The sequence below is a fragment of the Macaca fascicularis genome, chromosome 8 (assembly GCF_037993035.2).
Source record: "Macaca fascicularis isolate 582-1 chromosome 8, T2T-MFA8v1.1".
NCBI classification, from domain to species: domain Eukaryota; kingdom Metazoa; phylum Chordata; class Mammalia; order Primates; family Cercopithecidae; genus Macaca; species Macaca fascicularis.
In genome coordinates, this window is record NC_088382.1 from 83,370,963 (window position 1) to 83,392,472 (window position 21,510).

At 38.6% G+C, this 21,510-nt stretch overlaps 1 protein-coding gene across 50 annotated transcripts in view; it reads right to left on the minus strand.

Annotated features, from left to right (window-relative positions):
- STAU2 (staufen double-stranded RNA binding protein 2) overlaps positions 1-21,510 on the minus strand; it is a 332,499-nt gene that overhangs the window by 127,846 nt on the left and 183,143 nt on the right. For 49 of the 50 annotated variants that reach the window (XM_073999008.1, XM_073998994.1, XM_073999016.1 and 46 more), the window contains one exon: positions 3,374-3,681. In XM_073999008.1, coding sequence (XP_073855109.1) covers positions 3,374-3,681 — 308 coding nt within the window. Of the gene's footprint in view, positions 1-1,894; positions 3,682-21,510 lie in introns of those variants that run through there. The other variant, XM_073999013.1, reaches the window with a different exon arrangement.

The following is a 21,510-nucleotide window of genomic DNA, read 5'->3' on the forward strand; positions in this document are numbered from 1 at the left end:
ATTATAATACAATAATGAAATGCCCCTCCATAAAACACTCCTTGATTTTGGATAATAAACTAATTATAGTTTAACTAAAACACCAACTAAGTGTTTCTTTATATTATTTATGTGAGGAAAAAAACCTAGTTTGTTATACTATACTCGGAAGGTTTCACAAACAACACTGTTTCAGTGGATGATGCTCACAGAAGAGGCAAAGAATAGCAAACTGAAATGAAATCCATCTAGAAGGGATGATTTACTAAAATAATCCACTTTCATTTTCAACCTAATTTTTAATGACTAGTTTAAACAAAGAAACCACTTATATCTAATTAGCATAGAAAAGCATATTAAAGATGTGAAAACGTAGAATAATGCAAAGTACAACATGAAACAAATTCTTTCACTTCAGTTCAAATGCACAGCATTTCAAGAGTGTCTTTTGCATAGTAAGTTTTTTTAAAAAGCTGAATGATTTTGAAACATTTTGCCATTGTAATAAAAGAGTACACAATAGGGAACCCTGAAACACTATGTAGGACTACAATTTTGAATGAGTTCTTATAAAATGTGTAGAAGTTACAGAAGCATACGATTAGGCTGAACAACAAAGTCTGAAGTTCACAGAACTATTGAATAAAACATTTAAAAGAATATAAACAAAATGTATTAATACTTGATAATATTTGAAAGAAATAAACATTCATTTCTGACAGAGATCCAAAAGGTTTGATTCTAAAATACGATAAAAACTTTAGGTGAGACCAAACAAGAATAAAAGAACTGCTGAGAATGTGCAAGTGTTCAGTCACATTCTGCTCTCTTAAGTCAGTTTTATTAATAACTTTAATTGTATAATAATTTTACCTATTTTGTAGGTTTAAAAGAATTTGAGCTTGGATACCTACATTCAGTTGATCAAAGTAGCTTTCTGTAATTTATAAATTCAAATTAAAGACTGGGTGATGAAACAAAATTAAAAGTTAAAACAACTTTGTTTTCAATACACTCACATATTTTTACTTTGTAATACAATATAGCTGTCACATACAATGACTCTAGTAGGCTTAAATCAAATTGGAATGGGCAAGGACAGCCAAAGAAGGGTTTACACAATATTCAATAAGCAATAATATCTGTTCAGTTTGCAATAAAATAAAAAAGTTCTAACCTAGAAACACAGAAAAACAATTTATTGTGTTTAAGTTTCCGAAATAAAAGTAACAGAATAGCACATAATCTGTAACAAGCTGGTCCTACAATTTCTAATCTGCAGTCCAATTAAAACATTTAAGTAACAGAAACAATCCACATGTTTTTCTACCAGGTAAATATACCTGAGAGGGTAACCACAAAGAACCTTCTGCTGCGACATTATGAAGAAGGGCTACGCATGTGGCCGGACTAAGCCATTTCCCAGAGATTCTGCTCACTGCTTAGCTGCAGGTAGTGGTCCATCAGTGACACAGTATTTTACATCAACACCAGCTCATTCAACCAAGGAAGCACAGTAATATTTTAAAATCACCTGTTTATATTCATTAGTATGTAAAAATCACAATACACAGATTTGGAAACGTATAACGTGTCCACAAAAAAAGAGTGTATTTTGTCAGCATAAGCTTTTTAAAAAGGCTTAAGCAATGCAATAATGAGGGAAGCAGACTCTACGTGTTGACTATAGTGAAGATATGTTAAAATTATAATTACTCTCATTGCCAAGAGCTTAGAAATAAAAACAAATTTAAAAAATTAAGATGTTCCGGTAGCAAAATTACATCTACTGTAACAATAGCTCCAAGCAAAAAATCAATTCAGAGCTTGAATGCAATTTGTGCTTTGTTTCTATAAGAATGCAGTGTTACTCTCAGACATTTCTAAATGACTAGATTCATAAATAAGCAGTGAATTTCTTTTCATCACAATTTATTTCTAATTCATCCTATGCAGATTATAGACAGAACTAAAAATTACTTAGCTTTTTTCCAGTACTTTATATAAATCGAGATCTTTTTTAACAGTGATTTATTGTATTTCTCAAGGTAAAACAACAAAAACAAATTCTAAAATTATAACTTTAAATTAAGTGGTTAAAATTTCAGATGACAGAGCCAATAACTGGTAACAGCTTCTTTAAGTTCATATTAAGAGTCCAATTAAAAACACTAACAACTACCTGGCAATAATTTGAAAGAATCAGAAGGGTTCGGTGAAGGGAAAAAAAAATCCAAACATGCAAAATACCCCCCAAAACACATGACCTTCTTTTTCATTTTATAATCTAGACTTGTAAGATTTTTATAAATACATGATCATTCTACACAATACAGATCTTCTAGAGCATTTCTAAAGGATATTACAGTTTTTGGTCTTAAGGAATAAAGACTAAGATGGAAAAGGAGATGAAAACAGTGAAATCTGAGAAAGCAATACTCTCTCTACACACAAGCTGTAGTTCATCCAGTCAAGTTAGCGGTTACAGTTCAGTACATGATTTTCAAGGCAACTAAGAAATCAAGACAGATATTTCCCTTTCCTAGAGTTAACAATTCTTTTAAAAGTTCCGATGTATCCATAAAGGAGTGCTGATTTTTGTGGGGTTTTTTCCAAAAGGAAACAAAGAATAAATAGGGGAAAACAAGTTTCCATCCCTAAAGTCACATACACAAGTTAAGTTAAACTATAAGCTAGTTTTAGACTACCCAGTGAAACAGAATTGTTGGTACCATCTGAGGCAGATGCTACCCTCCCTAGTCAGTTCAAAACATGATCCAGTAAAACAAATACACATTGTTATGCCTCAAACAACTATAAAGCATTTCATTATTCTTCAAATATCATGTTTAATTAACTCCTAAGGTAACAGACTTCTAGAATGTTGTATCTTAATGGTGTACCTGAATCAATACTAGCAACAGAATGCAAAATTCAAAACTACAATAAAGGTAAAATCATCATAAAAAGAAATTCAATCCTTATGTAAAAAAAGGGAGAACTGAGGGTGAAATACTAACACCAAATGTCTGAAGGCAGAATTTTTGTTTGTGGAAGACAGAGTGAAGAGATAGATGCACCTAATCAAGACCAAGTGGAAGACAGTGAAGAGTATGAAAAATGCTTAAAAAAGAAAAAGAAAAAGAAAAAGAAGAAGGAAAATGGCGAAGAGACAGGCAGCAAAAGAATTACTAGACAGATCAAAAATAAGAGAAAATGAGGCATGTGCATACGGCTCTTTTTTTGTCTGTCCTTTGTGTTCCTAAATAACTTAAAATGTAAGTGGCATGTAGGCCATACTAGCAGGCAAGAATGAGCCTTGTGATGGATAGAGATGAAGGATCTGAGGCTAATGAATTGTTCTGTTTTTTTTGTTTTTGCTTTTAATTCATACCTGAAAGCCTTGAATCCTTGCTAAATATTCCAGTTGTTTTGAAGGTTGTACTGGAGAACAAGGGGGAGTAGGAGAACTTCCTTTTAAACCTATGGCTTCAGCTGTAGAAGATGTTCCGTTCATAAGGAGTTCCCTGGCAATTGTAGCTGAACTATTCGATGTGGGAGATATACTGAAGAAAGAGCTTGAAGGTTGGTTCATATCTTTGGGTGACAAATAGCCCAGAGTAGTGCCAGAGATTACTTTGTGGCGGCTGGCTTCCATCTCTTGATAAACATCAGGAGACAAATGAAGAATTCCTTTTGGAGCTATAAATAAAATGAAGAACACTGTTATTACACTTAATTAAAATAAAAACACGTTATAGTATTAACTCAATGGCTTTACTTGGTGTAGTAACAAAGAAATGAGAAATACTGGCAATCAAGTATCTTTGTCATACTGTAGAGGCAACTGCAGTTTCTATTAAAAGGTGAATAATGTCTGTTTCAATTTTCCTAAAATTAGAAGTTTAAAAAATCCAAAAAAAGTGGTTTCAATGGGACTTGTGTGTAGTAGGGAAGCTATAAAGGGACAAGGGAAACTGATGTATGGAAGTACACTGGGGGAGAAAATTGGGAATGTGCAGTGTCTTCACCCTGCATTTTAATATTTTATATCTCATAAAAGAGGCATGAAACCCCAACACATAGAGCAATTGAGGCACATCAGGTAAAATAAAGGCTTAATCAGACCAAATTTCTTTGGAGGTACAAATGCATGTATTCAACAGCCCAGTGGTCCTCTCACCTCCACAAGGATGTCCCACAGACAACTCTAACTCACAAACACATAAAAAAGCAAATGGGTATCATCTCAAAACTAGCACTGTCTCTAACTCGCTTTGCTCATACCACCATGTGGCTGCTCATGACCCGACCTAGACTCCTGGCAACCATCTCTGATTTACTCACAAGCAAGTAGTTATCATGTTGCTCAAACATCTCAAGAATTTGACCATTGTAGGGATTATCTAGTGCATTAATTCAAGCCAGGCCATGGACAGGTTCTGTCCTCTGTCCATCAAGAGGAGTGGGGGCTGTGTCATCAGCTGATGGAGCTCAAACCATACTAGAGAAACACTTTCCTTTGACTATCATTTGTCTCAGAGAAGTTTCAAACCACATTTCAACCTGCTTATTCTAATGTCTTTTGATCAGATATAATTTTCAAATGATATTATCTTTTAAAATTATTGGTAAGTCACCATTCACAGAGATGTGCTCTGAGAGACACAACTTAATTCCCTGTTCTTGCCCCTTCCTCTCCTGATGCTAACCTTCTGATTCAAGCTTTCAGTGTTTCTCTGCTGCTAGTATTCTCAGTGTCCATTTCCCAAAATGTGTTCTATAACATAGTCCCCAAAGAAAATGGTTCCATGATAAATAAAAATTGAAAATAATGCAAATTACATAATACAAATGCCTTTTGCGAAATTAAAAATACACATTAGCATAGTGAAGAATCAGAAACCTCAAAGAACAAAAATCTATTCAACTTGGTTTAACCCAGGATTCCAAGTTTACTTTATGTCCAAGCCTTTGACATAGCATGAATAAAACAGCTAACCCTTTGGGAAATGCTGGAGGCTAGCCCAACTCTCCTCTGACTGAGTCATTTCCAGTGACCTGTCTTTGAGATTGATGATCTTTTCTTCTGCTTGACATTGTCTGCTATTGGATCCCTCTGGTAAGTTTTTCAATGTATTGTATTTTTTAGCTCCATGCATTCTGCTTGGTACCTTTAAAAGTTTTCTTTTTGTTGAAATTCTCACTTTTTTTCATGCATTGTTCACCAGACCTCAGTGGGAATGTTTATAAGGATTACTTTGAATTCTCTGTCAGGTAAATCATGTATCTCCATTTCACTAGGGTCAGTTTCTTGAGATTTATCTCATTCCTTTATTTAGAAAATGTTTTCCTGTTTCTTCACTTTTCCGTGATTCTCTGTGTTTGTGTCTGCACACTACATAAGACAACCACTTCCCCTAGGATTCATAAACTGGCCTCATACTGGAGAAGATCCTAACCAATCAGCCTGGACAGAGATTCTGGAGGCCTCTCAAACTTTTATGCTAGTGTAATCCACTTTCTTTGTTCTTGGCAGTCCCCAAGCATCAGTCCCTTGCTTGTCTCAGTTCCATAAGAGCTCTGAGACAAGCAAGACTGAAGCCAATTCTTCAGGCAACTCCCAGATAAGTTGGGTCACTGGATACATGGCACACCTCTTTGACTCTCCAGGAAAAAGTTGAAAGCTGGAGCTTTTCAACTATTAGCTTTGTGCTGGGCTAAGCAGTGGATAGTGACCACCACCACCAGCCATCTCTGTCTTCATTGGCCCCGGGGTTGCTAAAATATGCCATGTCCTGTCAGCACTCTGAGACTTGCCAGACAGAAGCCAGTCTTCTGGGTAGCCCCAGAAAAGCTAAGGCATTGGATGCATAGCATACATCTTTCCCCTTCCAGGCAGAAAGAAGCTGGGAGCTGGGGGTGGGGGGTAGTTGTCTTGACTGTATGGCCCTGTTAATTAAGATCTGGCTGGTTTCATGCTCACCTGGCATACAGGAGCCTCTTAACTGGTTTCTGGATTTCTCATAAAGAAAATCTGTCTATAAATTATTATTGAATTGCTGTGTTCCAGGGCCTCCTATTCTACCACCTTGCCAAGGCTAGAACATTCTCTTACTTAAAGGTCTTTCACCAGTTTATCAGTTACACTAGAGAACCCAAACTCCTTAGGATAACCTAGGAAGCCCTTAATAATCTCTCTCCTACTTATCTCTCTATCTTTGTCTACTAAATATTTCATGAAGATCCCATGCTCCAGTCACACAGATATATCCAATACTCCAGGCTGTCTGATTCCAACACATCTTTATTTCTATCGTTCGATTACACACATGCACATACCCTCTTAGTTGAGCTCCAACTGCTACTGTGCTAGTTAAGCTTCAGGCATCCTACCAACCAATACTGTCCAGACCTCAAGTCATGCTCAGTCTATCAGGGGTGGAATGAAAATGGATAATACAATGTGATAGGGGTCTCACTAGAGATGGGTGGAGAGAGCAGTGGGAATGGGAAACGAGAAGTGCTAAAAGCTCAGGGAAGGCTTGCTGGAGATGATGATGACAGTGAATTTCAAAGGATGAGGAGAATACAGCCAAGGAGGAAGAGGACTGATAACAGATGGCCAGCAGGAGCAAGGGCAGAGACCTGGAGAGTTCGTGTTCTAGGAAACCTCAGGCCATGCCTTATCACAAGAGCATACAGAGAGTCAGAATTGCAAATGCAGGTGGGGGCACGCAGGGGCCAAGGTAGAGGGAACTTTATCCTGATGCCATTAAGTATAAAAGAGTTTTGTAAGTTTTTTTAAAAAACCTTTAAATAGCTTAAAATAATACAGACAGCCCTCTGCATGCATAAGTCCCATATCCCTGGATTCAACCGTGAACAGAAAATATTTGCAAAGAGAAACAATAACAACAACAAAAACAGCAACAGAAAACCCCACACACAATAAAAAATAACAATGCAACAATAAAAAACAATACAAATTCAAAAGCTAATTACATCATATTTGATGTTGTATACTCTAGAGAAGATTTAAAGTATACTGGAGGCCGGGCGCGGTGGCTCAAGCCTGTAATCCCAGCACTTTGGGAGGCCGAGACGGGCGGATCACGAGGTCAGGAGATCAAGACCATCCTGGCTAACACAGTGAAACCCCGTCTCTACTAAAAAATACAAAAAACTAGCCGGGCGAGGTAGCGGGCGCCTGTGGTCCCAGCTACTCCGGAGGCTGAGGCAGGAGAATGGCGTAAACCCGGGAGGCGGAGCTTGCAGTGAGCCAAGATCCAGCCACTGCACTCCAGCCTGGGCGACAGAGCGAGACTCCGTCTCAAAAAAAAAAAAAAAAAAAAAAAGTATACTGGAATATGTGCATAGGTTATATGCAAATATGATGCCATTTTCTATCAGGAACTTAAGCATCTGTGGATTTGGGTATCTATAAGGTGTCCTGAAACCAATTCTTCATGGATATCAAGGTCTTCATGGATATCAAGGGATGACTGTATATCAATTCTATTTTATGTATTTTCTTTATTCCTTTATGTTAGCTTTCAAATTCTCTACATTAACATGTGTTAGTTTTTTTATAATGGGGAAAAATTTCAATATTTTTTTACAAGAAAACATTATGCACAGGAAAAAATTAAGATAAATCTCATCAGCCAGAGAACATTAATTTCAACATTTTGCTTTAAAAATATGTTTTTAATCCTGTTTTATCTATGCACTTTTTAGCTGTTGTTTACTTGGAAAAACAACTTAAATACATAGGAATACCATATGATCCTGTCATTGTTTATAAAACAATATATTTCTACTGCTAATACTAAAAGTATAAAATTTCATTATATGAACTGTTTCTGTTGTTTTGTTTGTTTGTTTGTTTGTTTGTTTGTTTTTTGAGACGGAGTCTCCCTCTGTCGCCCAGGCTGGAGTGCAGTGGCGCGATCCTGGCTCACTGCAAGCTCCGCCTCCCGGGTTCAGGCCATTCTCCTGCCTCAGCCTCCTGAGTAGCTGGGACCACAGGCGCCTGAACCACGCTCGGCTAATTTTTTGTATTTTTAGTAGAGACAGGGTTTCACTGTGTTAGCCAGGATGGTCTTGATCTCCTGACCTCGTGATCTGCCTGCCTCTACCTCCCAAAGTGCTGGGATTACAGGGAACTGTTTCTTTAAACAATTCCATATCATCGGACATCTATCTCCAGTTTTTTGCAATTATAAACACAGTGATGAACATTCTTATAACTTAATTCTTATTCACAAGAAAATTTATTTCCTCAAGTTAGAAGCGGAATTGCTAGCTGAAAGGATATTTTAGGGTTTTTGACACTAACAAATTGCCCTCCAAAGAAGTTATACCAATATCAGACTCCCACAGAGACACATGAAAGTACCTTGTTTCCTATTTTGATATTGGAAATTACTATTTAAAAATCTTAAGGCAGGGCACTCTGCCTGTAATCCCAGCACTTTGGGAGGCCAAAGCTGGCGAATCACAAGGTCAGGAGTTTGAGACCAGCCTAGTCAACATGGTGAAACCCCGTCTCTACTAAAAATACAAAAAATTAGCTGGACATAGTTGCCGGCACCTGTAATTCCAGCTATTTTGGAGGCTTAGGCTGGAGAATCGCTTGAAGCCAGGAGGCGGAGGTTGCAGTGAGCCAAGATCGCACCACTGCACTCCAGCCCAGGCAACTCCGCCTCAAAAAAAAAAAAAAATTTGCCAATTATCAACAGTAACAGAAAGCAGGTCAGTGATTGTCTGAGGAGTAGAGCTGGTGGGAGTGATAGATTGCAAAAGGGCATGAGAAATCTTTTGGGGAGATGAAAATGTCAAGACTGATTAAACTGTAGACATTATGTGCAGTTTATTATACTTCAATTATACCTCAATAAAGTTGTAAATAAAATTTGCCAATTTGATAAATGGAGTGTCATATTACTGATTTTTGTTTTTTACTATCTGCATAAACATTATATATATATTTTAAAGAATAACTTAAATGTTACAACTCTAACTTCTATACTCAATTTTAAAAAATCAAGAAACTTAACAGCATTACTTCAGTATTGTTATTATACAGGACTAATGGGTTTGCCAATAGCAATATTATAAAGCAACAAAAATGCTCTCCACACTCTAGAGAGGCATTACCTCACAGCATAAGAACGTGGAGTTCAGGCTCTCTTATTCTACAGTAAAGCCTGAGTCGACTTTTCTTCACATATAAAGATTACTTTCTACAGAGTTCAACTAACAGACTAGTCATAGAAACAGCATAAAGACATAGATTTATGTGGTCAAGAACTGAATGACTTTTAACTTGAACATCAGTAACAGTATTTGGATGGGTCATAATTCATTTAGGATCTTCCTGTTGTAAATTTAAGTTGCTTTACAATAGTATAAAGATCTAAAAGTAGAATCAAAGAGTAATTTAGGGTATGCATATTTAAGGACCTTAAATTTATTTTGCCAATTAGGTTTCTCCCAAAAAACTACCCCAATTCATACTTCTATTAGTAGGATGTGATTGTTTTCCCACACTTCTCCCAGGACGGGTTTCAGTTACTCTAAATAATCACTGCCACTCTACAATAATTCATTGTTAATTTATTTTTGTTTGGTTACTGCTCAGGATAAACTTTTTCTCATGTAACTACTTTAGGTCTGTGCCTTCTCTGACCTCAATTTTGCTCATGGACTTCAACCACTACACTTCCCTCGCTCAGGCTTGTAACATCCATTATATTCATTCACCCTTTATCTGGAGAGGTCCTGAACCCATTCTGCCATTATCTATCTTTTGTCCCTGATTTTGCCTTTGATGCTCCCATCTTGGTACAGTCTATAACCACAGTACACAGCTACAATGCAGATACAACATGGGCACTGTTCTAGTACCTTACTTCTCATTTAATTCCCATAACAACCATATGAAATGGGCATGATTATTTTCCTTAGAGATGAAAAATACTGAAGCATGGAGAAGATATGAAACTCTACCAAGGTCATACGGATAATAAGCAGCAATGCTAGAATTTGACTCCAGGCAGTCTGACTCTAGAGTTTGAATACTTAACCATTACATTAAATAGCCTCCTAAAAGAACAGGTAGGAAACTAAATGCAACATCCCACCAGCTCCAAACCCCTAAGGCTTAATCCAGTAAGTAAATGCCTGGGGTTTGCCCAGATTGGCTCCAAGGATGACCCATGTCATGATGGTTGTCCCTAGATGTTCCAGAGATAAGCTCACCAAAATCTCACTGAAGTATATGGAGTTTATACATGATTTTAAAGGTCTAAAGTTGCCAGGGACTGTGATATCTTATAAGAAATGCCCACTTGACAAGTTTTTGCTCAGTAGATCTGTGCTTCTTTCAGATGGGTATGTGAATCCTCTGGCATACAAATCTTCCTGGAGCATCTTTATGGAGCTCCAGTTCTTACAGAGGAGTTGAAGGGGGAGTTCTAAATTGGAGAACTCTTAAAAGGTTTTATAAGCGAACTCGAGAACCTTGCCTTTCAATTATCACTGATGTCGTAACTCTTTCAGAGATGCTGAAGAAGATAAATGTTTATGAGTAGCAAGTGGTATCAGAGGTATTAAAACACGGCAAGCCAATGCAGCAAGAAAGATAATGCCACTGATCCAAATGGTTAATGCCACTCCACTGGAACTCCCAGTTTCTCTCAAAGTCCTTGGAATAGGCATAGCTATTTCACAATAAAATAATTTCTTTTCATTTTTCACAGCAAAGCTTTGAAAAAAAAATCTTTGTTTCAATTGCCAGCTTGAATTTATGCCTCAATAATGTTGGACTATAAATTTGTTTATAAATACCCGACTATCCAATAATACTCAGGTTCACTTTGCTACAGTGAGGTTTTCACAATAAAAAATTATAATTAAAAATTCTTAAGAACTAGAAGCAGGGGCTTCTGGTTCAAAACTGTTAATGTGAGAAAAGTATGAACAACGGCATGATTATCCGTCTTTAGTGATTTTTAAAAATCATTTATATGAGAACTGGTAGGCTCCAAGTAAGGTCTGTAGTCTAGTTCATTGTATTATGACAATTTCCTGGTTTTGAAAATGTACTATAGTTATATAAGACATCGCCACTGGAAGAAGCTGAGTGATGGGTACATGCAACCTCTTTGTACCATTCTTACAACTTCTTGTGAGCCTACCATTATTACACTTTTAAAAGTTTTTTTGAAAGCACCGTTTTATGCTGCTCTGGGCCTCTCCCTCAATATAGAGATCCCGGAACAGCGCAGTGCTGGGGACACCAAAGTGGGAAGGACTGGCGGCAGCACCAGTCCTAGATATAGCCCTGAGGATAAGCAGGGCTGGCACTGGCAATGCCTGCTTCTTGACAACTTTGCTCACAGCCTTTGCCTAATGCACAGGCCCTGGCTCCCCAGGCTCTGGGTGCTTGACTTTTAGCTACATGAAAGCAAGGGAGATCCTGATGGCAGCGCAGGCCTCATAGCTGGGACCTTGTTCTCTCCCACGGTAGCCTGAGGCCACGTATTAGGTAAGAGTACATGTGACCCAAGGGAGCCTACTGGACCACCATGGTCATGTCTCTGAAGGTCAGGGACAGGTGGAATGCATCCTTGGCATGCTCTTTAGCTCCTAGACTGATGTGAGCTACAGAAGTCCCCCTTCCTGCTGCCCTGTTGTTGGGATCAAATGGAACAGGTAGTATTTGTATGTGACTCCACCTCTTCTTTTACATACAGCTCACTGCCAATCTGGTCTTCCAGCTGAGACCCTCAGACCCTTAGTTCTGCCTAATTTTTAAGCCAAATATACAGTACTTATGAAGTCAAAAATCAACAACGCAAAATTTAAAATAAACTCTTGTGGACAACTAAAAAGAGAAAATGTTGGCTAAGAGCAAAACAATGAAAACAATCAAAAACTAGGTAAATAATTTGTTAGAGATTTCTTCTTAAGATCAGTTTCAGAATCACCTTGGAAACGAAAAAGAGACACTAAAAAAACAGTCATTACTGAACAGAATTTTTTTTTTTTTTTTTTTTTGAGATGGAGTCTTGCTCTGTTGCCCAGGCCGGAGTGCAGTGGTGCGATCTTAGCTCACTGCAAGCTCCGCCTCCCAGGTTCACACTATTCTCCTGCCTCAGCCTCCTGAGTAGCTGGGACTACAGGCGTGCGCCACCACACCCGGCCAGTTTTTTATATTTTTAGTAGAGACGAGGTTTCACCGTGTTAGCCAGGATGTTCTCAATCTCCTGACCTCATGATCCAACCGCCTCGGCCTCCCAAAGTGTTGGGATTACAGGCGTGAGTCACCACACCCAGCCAAAATGATGCATTTTAATGTGCTCAAAAAGCATAACCTGAACAGTGGTGAAATTAACCTTGTTCTTACCCTTAAAGTTGAACAGAAGCACTGATTTTGTTAATTTGTGCATTTTATTGATCTTTTTTTTTTTTTTTTTTTGCTACATTTAACATAATGATGTATGTGAAGGGTTCTTAATTTGGTGAATGTTTATTAATAAAATTACCGACAAAGAACTTTTCAGGAAGATGTTTGCCTTTTGGTGAACACAGTACCACAGGGAAAATACACACAGTCCAGTCTTGCCCCCAAAAAGGCAGAATCCCAGGTCATGATACAGCATCCAGCATACCTCCGAGAGGAAGGAGGAGGAATACAAAATAGTAAATAATACATATTCCTCAAAACACTAAAAATGAACAGAAACAACAGCAATAAAGGTTCTTCAAAAATGTTTTAAAGATCAATTTATGATGAACTGGGAAATGCCTTTGGAAAGCTTGTACCTTAGTCAAATAAAAGTGTGAGTGAGTTTTCAAATTCAGGACTGGCTGCTATTTTTTCTTTAAAACAGGAAAATGAAAAGCATGTGATAACAATATGAACCTGGGTATGGTGAATAAATTCATCAATCATCTTTTTTTTTTTTTAAACCTTACACAAATGTAATAATTTACACTTTTGCCAGAAATTTTCTTTAACAAGAAGATTCTGGAGCCCAAAATGAGTCATGCAAATCAAAGAACAGTCTGGCACAGGCGTTATTAATAGTGATACAAGGGCCGCTAAATAGTTTGAAATAGGTTGACTTCACAACAAGGGCAGTGCACATTGTATATGACTCAGAGTCAGTATGTTGCATGGAAGTGATTGGGGAGTTCAGGAATTCCCCAGAAGCACATTCACCACTCATCTTAATAATAAGGAAGATTTCACTCGGTTGGCTTATTTAGTAGAAATCTTTTCAAGGCTCAGCTTTTCAATAAAGACACACTGTGACTACTTCTACCAAGTAAGACAAAAAAGTTGCTGTGAAAATGTTTGAGAGCAGCTTGTGAGGATAATGAGTCATCTTCAATTTTTAGTTTATTTAAGTGGGGTTAAAATGTTGCTCGTAAAATAAAGATCACCCTTGGTTGTTTCTTCTCAGAAAAACTCCATTAGTTATGATTTCCCTAAGACAGAAAAACACCAAAAATTGGATTAAACAAGTCTGACATATGACACAAGTGACCTGATCTCTCAGCAGGAAGAAACACATACTGAAATGTCTACCGCAACAGCTTCCAAACACTGCACCACAACACTCCTCTGCCAGGATTCCTATTGCTTGTTCCAAATGCTTTGCATATATTAGTTTAGTAATCCTCACAATGACCCCCAAGAAGTAGGGACTATGCATATCCCTATTTTACACTTAAAGGCCCTGAAACACAGGTAATATGACTGGCTTAAAGTCACAGCCAGTAAGTGGCAGGTGTGGGGGCCAGTATCCAGGCATCTGGCTACAGTCAGCACGTATAACTACCTTTCAGTAGTAAAACAAATAACAAACCAAGAACTACTGTTCTTGTATCTATACATTTAAGAAGTTCTGGGCATTTGGATTCTTGAAATATTCTAACACCATGATAGAGACAAGAAACTGTCAAGATATTGAACTTCATTTCTTCATTTCAGACCTATTTTCTAGGCTTGATGAACCTCAGTCTCTCCTCTCATAGTAAAAGGAAAGATGGAGGCCAGTGCAGTGGCTCACACCTGTGATCCCAACACTTTGGGAGGCCAAGGCAGGAGGATCACTTGAGGCCACAAGTTTAAAACCAGCCTGGGCTAAACAATAAGGAGCTGTCTCCACAAAAAATTAAAACTTTAGCTGGGCATGGTGGCATGCACCTGTAGTCCCAACTATCAGGAGGCTGAGGCAGGAGGATCCCTTGAGCAGAGGAGTTCAAGGCTGCAGTGAGCTGTAATGGCATCTCTGCACTCCAGCTTGGACACACTGTCTCTTTAAAAATGACAGAAAGAGAGAGACAGACTGACTGAGATTTTCTCATTGTAAAACCACCCATTGGGAAAAATGTAAAAATAATGCACTTGGCCATTTTCACAATTCTGTTTGTGGGAAGAAAGTAACTTCAAATATTAGGTTCACATAAAGAAAAACTTAAGCACAGCCTTAGGATGAAAGAACTTAACCCACAAAACACTTTCTTACAATTCTCCTTACATGATCTAATTATGATTTAACAATTTACTAAAAATTAGTCTATATATTATTCAGAAACTTATGGAAGATTCCACAATACTGTTAATAAACACAACTAACTGGAACTGTATAAACATTAAGTACTGGGCGGGGTACAGTGGCTCACACCTACAATCAGCACTTTGGAAGGCTAAGGCAGGAGGGCTCCTTGAGCTCAGGAGTTTAAGACCAGCCTGGGCAACACAGCAAAACCCCATGTCAAAAACTATATATTTTAAATAAAAAATATATATATTAAGTACTTATCCAATTTTTAAATTTTCTTGTAAAAATAAATTCACTTTTTAGAACCAGGAAAGAAGCAGCCTAGCAAGGAAGAAAATTTAGACAAAACACACCTTAGTCCAGCCAAATACACACAAAAAAACCTGTTCTCCCACTTTTATCTATGTATCAAAGGCAGAGAGGGACTTTCACCCTTGCAAAGCTGTAACAAGTCTCCCCAACTTCCCTGATGTGGTAGTGTCAGAAAAAACTGAGTAGTGTCAGTGGAGATCATGTAGGGACACTAAACTTCTATCCCTACCTAGCAGTAATAGGATCCCCCCTCCCCTCCGTGCTGGAGTGGTGTCAGGAGAGAATAAAGGAGAATCAGAACTAGTGGGAACAAGGTCACCTCACTATGGTGTCAGTGGAGACCATATGGGGACCAGAATTTCCACTCAATCCAGGGTTGGGGGTGGGGGAGATGGTATGGCTATAACAGCGCAACCTGTTATGGTGACAGGACTGTTCTGTATCATATTTATAATAATACCTTAGTTGTGACATTGTACTACAGTTCTGCAAGATGTTACCAGAGATAAACAAGGCAAAGTGTCCACAGGATCTCTTTATATTAATTCTTACAACTGCATGTGCATCTACAATTTTCTCAAAATAAAATTTTTATTAATTATATTTTAATTTATCGTAGAGACAGGATCTTGCTATGTTGCCCAGGCTGGTCTTAAGCTCCTGGCCTCTCACTTCAACCTCTCAAAGCATTGGGATTACAAGTGTGAGCTACCATGCCTGGCCATCAAAATAAAAAGTTTAATAAAAAAGAAGTCTTGGGTGACACCAACAAGAGGGTAGAACAGGAAGTCCCAGCCCTTATTCCTCACTCATACATTGATTTAACAATGACATACAAACCAATATACCTTTTTGAGAATTCCAGAATCCAGTTAGGAAGTTGCAGTACCCCAGAGGAGCACAAAGCCAAGAACAGCCACACTGAAACATGTTAAGAACAATTTCACTTTACCCACAGCAGCCCCCTAAGTCAGCATAGCTTAGTGCCACATAGCTTAGTGCCAAGAGACAGCATTCCAGATCACAACTTCTCCCCTGGGGTAAAGATGAGTAGAATGTGCATCCAACATTTTAGGTTTTGAAGGGCTTCCCAAAGGACTAATTTTTGTCTTCCTTCACTTGGAGTGCTGACAGAACCAGTATATTTTGAATAGCTGGGATATTTAGTTTTCCCAGCACGATTTGTTGAAAATGTGGTACCATACAGCATGGAATACTATGCAGCCACAAAAAAGAATGAGATCATATCCTTTGCAGGGACATGGATGGAGCTGGAGGCCATTATCCTTAGCAAACTAACACAGGAATAGAAAATCAAATACTGCATGTTCTCACTTATAAATAGGAGCTAAATTATGAGAACACATGAACACATAGAGGGGAACAACACACACTGGAGCCTATCGAAGGGTAGAGGGTGGAGGGTGGAAAGAGGTAGAGGATCAGGAAAAATGACTAACAGGTACTAGGCTTCATACCTGGCTGATGAAATAATCTGTATAACAAGCCCCCATGACACAGTTTACATATATAACAAACCTGCACATGTACCCCTGAACTTAAAAAAAGAAAGTTAAAAAAAAGAAAATATACTCAGTGGGTCCTCAAATAATGTTGTTTTGTTCAACATCATTTTGTTATAATATTGATAAGAAAAAAATCAAATCCCACCTGGGGTCACTGTCTTATGTGGAGTTCTCATGTTCTGCCCATATCTGCATAGGTTTTCTCCAGGTCCTCCAGTTTCATCCCACATTTAAAACATATGCACATTAGGTTCACTGGCAGGTCTAAGTTGTCTCAGTATGAGTGTCGTGTGTGTGTGTGTATGTGTGTGTGTGCGCGTGCACATGCATGCACGCACGCACACGTGTCCTGGTATGGAATGGCACCTGTCCAGAGTTGGTTCTTGCCTCTGCTCCCTAAGCTGCTAGAATAGGCTCTGACCAACCTCAATCCTGAACTGGAATAAGTGGGTTAGAAAATGAATGACTAAATGAATATAAATTAATGTAAAATTAAAATCTGTAAAATGCATGATAATCATATAATAGGGTTTGGTTTGTGTCTGTACCCAAATCTCATGTGGAATTGGAATTCCCAGTGTTGGAGGAGGGGCCTGGTGGGAGGTGACTGAATCATGGGGGCGGACTTCCCCCTTGCTGTTCTCCTGATAGAGTTTTCACAAGATCTGCCTGTTTGAAAGTGCGTAGCACCTCTTGCTCTCTCTCTCCTGCCGGCCATGTGAATATGTGCTTGCTTCCCTTTTGGCATCTGCCACAATTGTAAGCTTCCTGAGGCCTTCCCAGAAGCAAAATCCTGAACAGCCTGCAGAACCATTAGCCAATTAAACCTCTTTTCTGTATAAATTACTCAGTCTCAGGTATGTCTTTATAGCACTGCGAGAACAGACGAATACATCATACAAATGCACAACAATAAACAACGCAGTACGAAAGAGTTCAGTGAGCCCACTATATTTGTTATTGTTTGTTTTTGAATTGTGTGGTGGTAGGAAGTACTCCTTACAACTTTCACTTTGCAAACATTTATTCTTCGATTTAACCCACCACCACTATGACTGCCGTCACTCACATTGAGTAAACAATTATCTTGTTTTTATTAAACTTTCTTAATTGTAAGTGTAAGCTCATTATTTATTTCAATGTTTAATACTGCAATTTGGGTCTTTATTGAGAAGTTTGGTGATATTTCTCTAATCACAAATATGTTATAAGAACTTAACTCTTGTTTATATCAATCAACCTATGGTAAAACTGATTCGTTATATGTCATTTCACTTAAAGTAGTGGTTTCTAACAACCTATCAATGATGTTAAGAAAGAACTTATTGTAATTATTTTTTTTTAATGGTAAAGCAAAAAAAGAAGTCTAATGTTCTGTATTAACACAAAATGTAATAAAGTAAAAGCAACAATAGTGCATTGGTAAATGCAGCAGACTAGAGCCCAGCTAACTGGGTTTCAGTTGAGGCAGCAGATATTCTCCTTATCACGTTTTCTTCATCTGTAAAATAAATTAGTCTTAAGGAACTTGAGAATCTCTTTCAGCTCTAATAATCTATGAATCATCTTAACACGAACCAGAAAGCTTGGAATAAAAGAACACACTTGAATAACATCACCCAAAAAGCCTGTTGAGTGTTTTTTAAATTTGACTATTACTAAAGTTTTTAAATCTTAAGAAAAATCAAGTAATGTAGATGGCTGTGTCACTGATGTAATAATAGTTAAAACAAACATTTCACAGTTTCTCAGCCATTTAGTGTTTTTACATGATCCACCCAAATATCAATCTGGTATCTGAAACAATAGTTTGAACATTTTCCATGTAATAAAACATCTTAAATGTTTTATAAAAAATCCTGGTACATGACATATAAAACATTCTTTCAAAATAATGCATACTTAATTTTAGTGGAATTTCTTAAAAACACTATTCTCTTTTTTTCCTTTAATTATCAGCAAATGATATATCTAGAAATACAGGTGCTGTCTAGTGGCAACTGCAGAGACCCTGGAGTCAGAAGACATGAGTTCAAGTCTTCACTACCTTTAAATAAGAGTGTCTTTAGACCTATTATAAAAACAACTGAGTCTCAATTTTACTGTATATAAAACATGAGGCTGGACATTCTCCAACCTTTTCACACTTAGGACTCCTTATGTTGTTTTTCTTCTATGCATACCATGCTTAAAGGATCTGTCTTTCAGACAGACTGCATTTATTAAGTAATAATAAATCATTTTTCCAAGACTGCCAACGTGAGATTCAGAATATCTTGAGGTCTGAATTCAAATAAAATTCTAACCCAAAGCAAAGCAATCTACTAAGAATAACTGTATTATTTCCATTAGGTTGCTGAAATACTAATTATTTACCATTATTATATTGAGTCCAACAATAACACGCTGAGTATCTCAGGTCTGGATGATACATAAATTCCTAGAATTCTAATTGTTATATGTTATAAACTACTCAAAAGATCATTAATACAGTGGGGGGGAAAAAGTGAAAATGTAATTCTTTCATTTGCTCAAATACTGAGCACCAACAATGCCAGATACTGTGCTACATGCTTTGCTTTTTAAGATTAAAAAAAAAGGCCTGTAATCCCAGCACTTTGAGAGGCCAAGGTGGGCAGATCACCTCAGGTCAGGAGTTCGAGACTAGCCTGACCAACATGGAGAAACCCCATCTCTACTAAAAACACAAAATTAGCCAGACGTGGTGGCACATGTCTGTAATCTCAGCTACTCGGGAGGCTGAGGCAGGAGAATCACTTGAACCCGTGAGGCGGAGGTTGTGGTGAGCCAAGATTGCACCATTGCACTCCAGCCTGGGCAACAAGAGCAAAATTCCACCTCAAAAGAAAACCAAAAAAAACAAAGATTTAAAAAATTGATTTTTTTTTTCAAATAACACTTGTCTCTTATTTTTTATTTTTTTAAATGAAGTCTCACTCACTCTGTGGCCCAGGCTGCAGTGGTACAACTGTGCTCACTGCAACCTCCACCTCCCAGGTTCAAGCAATTCTCCTGCCTAGGCCTCCTGAGTAGTTGGAATTACAGGCATGTGCCACACCATGCCTGGTAAATTTTCATATTTTTAGTAGAGATGGAGTTTCACCGTGTTGGCCAGGCTGATCTCAAACTCCTGACCTCAAGTAATCTGCCCACCTCAGCCCCCAAAGTGCTGGGATTACAGGCATCCCACCTTTTCTTATTTGCTGGGTTGGGGGGAGTGGGGAGTTGGGTGGGATGGTGGTGTTTATCTTCTATATGGACTCGTCTTTCAAGAAGCAATTTCATCTTTAAAAACTACTGAAATCATCAATAGTATCAAAAAGGGTACAATATAGTGAATAAATACTTTCTAAACAAACGAAAGAATGAATGATGCATTAACATTATACAAGTAAGTTTTAGGGAAACTATCCACACTGCCTTCCTGAACCTTAATAGTTTTCAACCATACAGTTAGCTCCCTGTTGCTTCTTTTAGTGCTTCATAATTGATGCTTTGACTACTCTCACACCTCTTATTTCTGTTGCCAAGCAAGGAGATTTTTGTCTTTTCAATTACTTGTACTCCATGTAGTATGTGTAAGAAGATTATAGACCAAGTACATTTTTATTCACATTTGTTTAAACACACATTGCTTTAAACTGACTCATGTTAAAACACAAGAAACACTCAATGATTAAGCTGGGTGCAGTGGCTCATGCCTATAATCTTAACACTTCGGGAAGCCAAGGCAGGACGACTTGAGGCCAGGAGTTTGAGACAAGCCTGAGCAACTCCGCAAGACTTTGTCTCTAGCGGGGGTGGGGGAGAAAAAAAGCTGGGTGTGGTGGCATGTCCCTGTAGAATTAGCTACTTGAAAGGCTCAGGCAAGAGGATCCCTTGAGCCCAGGAGTTCAAGTCTGCAATGAGCTATGATCACGCCACTGCACAACTGACAGAGATTTGCAAACAGAGCGAGACCCTGTCTCAAAAAAAAAAAAAAAAAAAAAAAAAGACAACGATTAAAACTGGCACATAAATAGTTAGATGAACAGAGGAGAATAGAAAGTCTGGAATAATGCCAAGTTCATAATCTTAGTATATGGTAAGAGTGAAGTCTCAATGCAGTGGGGAATAACGTTGGGTCCATACTTTCAGTATAAATAACAGACAGATCAAGACTTCAACATTTCAAAAAATGAAACTATAAAAGTTCCAGAAGATAATTTAAAAGAAATGTTTTGATTGGAGGTTCCAAGACGGCCAAATAGGAACAGCTCCAGTCTGCAGCTCCCAGCGTCAGTGATGCGGAAGACAGGTGATTTCTGCATTTCCAACCGAGGTACCGGATTCATTTCACTGGGGCTTGTCAGACAGTGAGTGCAGCCCACGGAGGAGGGCGGGGCATCATCTCACCCAGGAAGCACAAGGGGTCAGGGAATTCCCTTTCCTAGCAAAGGGAAGCTGTGACAGACAGTACCTGGAAAATCGGGACACTCCCACCCTAATACTGCACTTTTCCAAGTCTTAGCAAACGGCTCACCAGGAGATTATATCCTGTGCCTGGCTCAGAGGGTCCCATGCCCACGGAGCCTCGCTCACTGCTAGCACAGCAGTCTGAGATCAAACTGCAAGGTGGCAGTGAGGCTGGGGGAGGAGTGTCCGCTACTGCTGAGGCTTGAAAAAAACCAAAGCAGCCAGGAAGCTTGAACTGGGTGGAGCCCACTGCAGCTCAAGGAGGCCAGCCTGCCTCTGTAGACTCCACCTCTTGGGGCAGGGCATAGCTAAACAAAAGGCAGCAGAAACTTCTGCAGACTTAAACGTCCCTGTCTGACAGCTTTAAAGAGAGTACTGGTTCTCCCAGCACAGAGTTTGAGATCTGAGAATGGACAGACTGCCTCCTCAAGTGGGTCCCTGACCTCTGAGTAGCCTAACTGGGAAATACCTCCCAGTAAGGGCCGACTGACACCTCATACATCCGGGTGCCCCCTGAGATGAAGGTTCCAGAGGAAGGATCAGGCAGCAACAGTTACCATTCTGCAATATTTGCTATTCTGCTGACTCTGCTGGTGATACCCAGGCAAACAGGGTCTGGAGTAGACCTCCAGCAA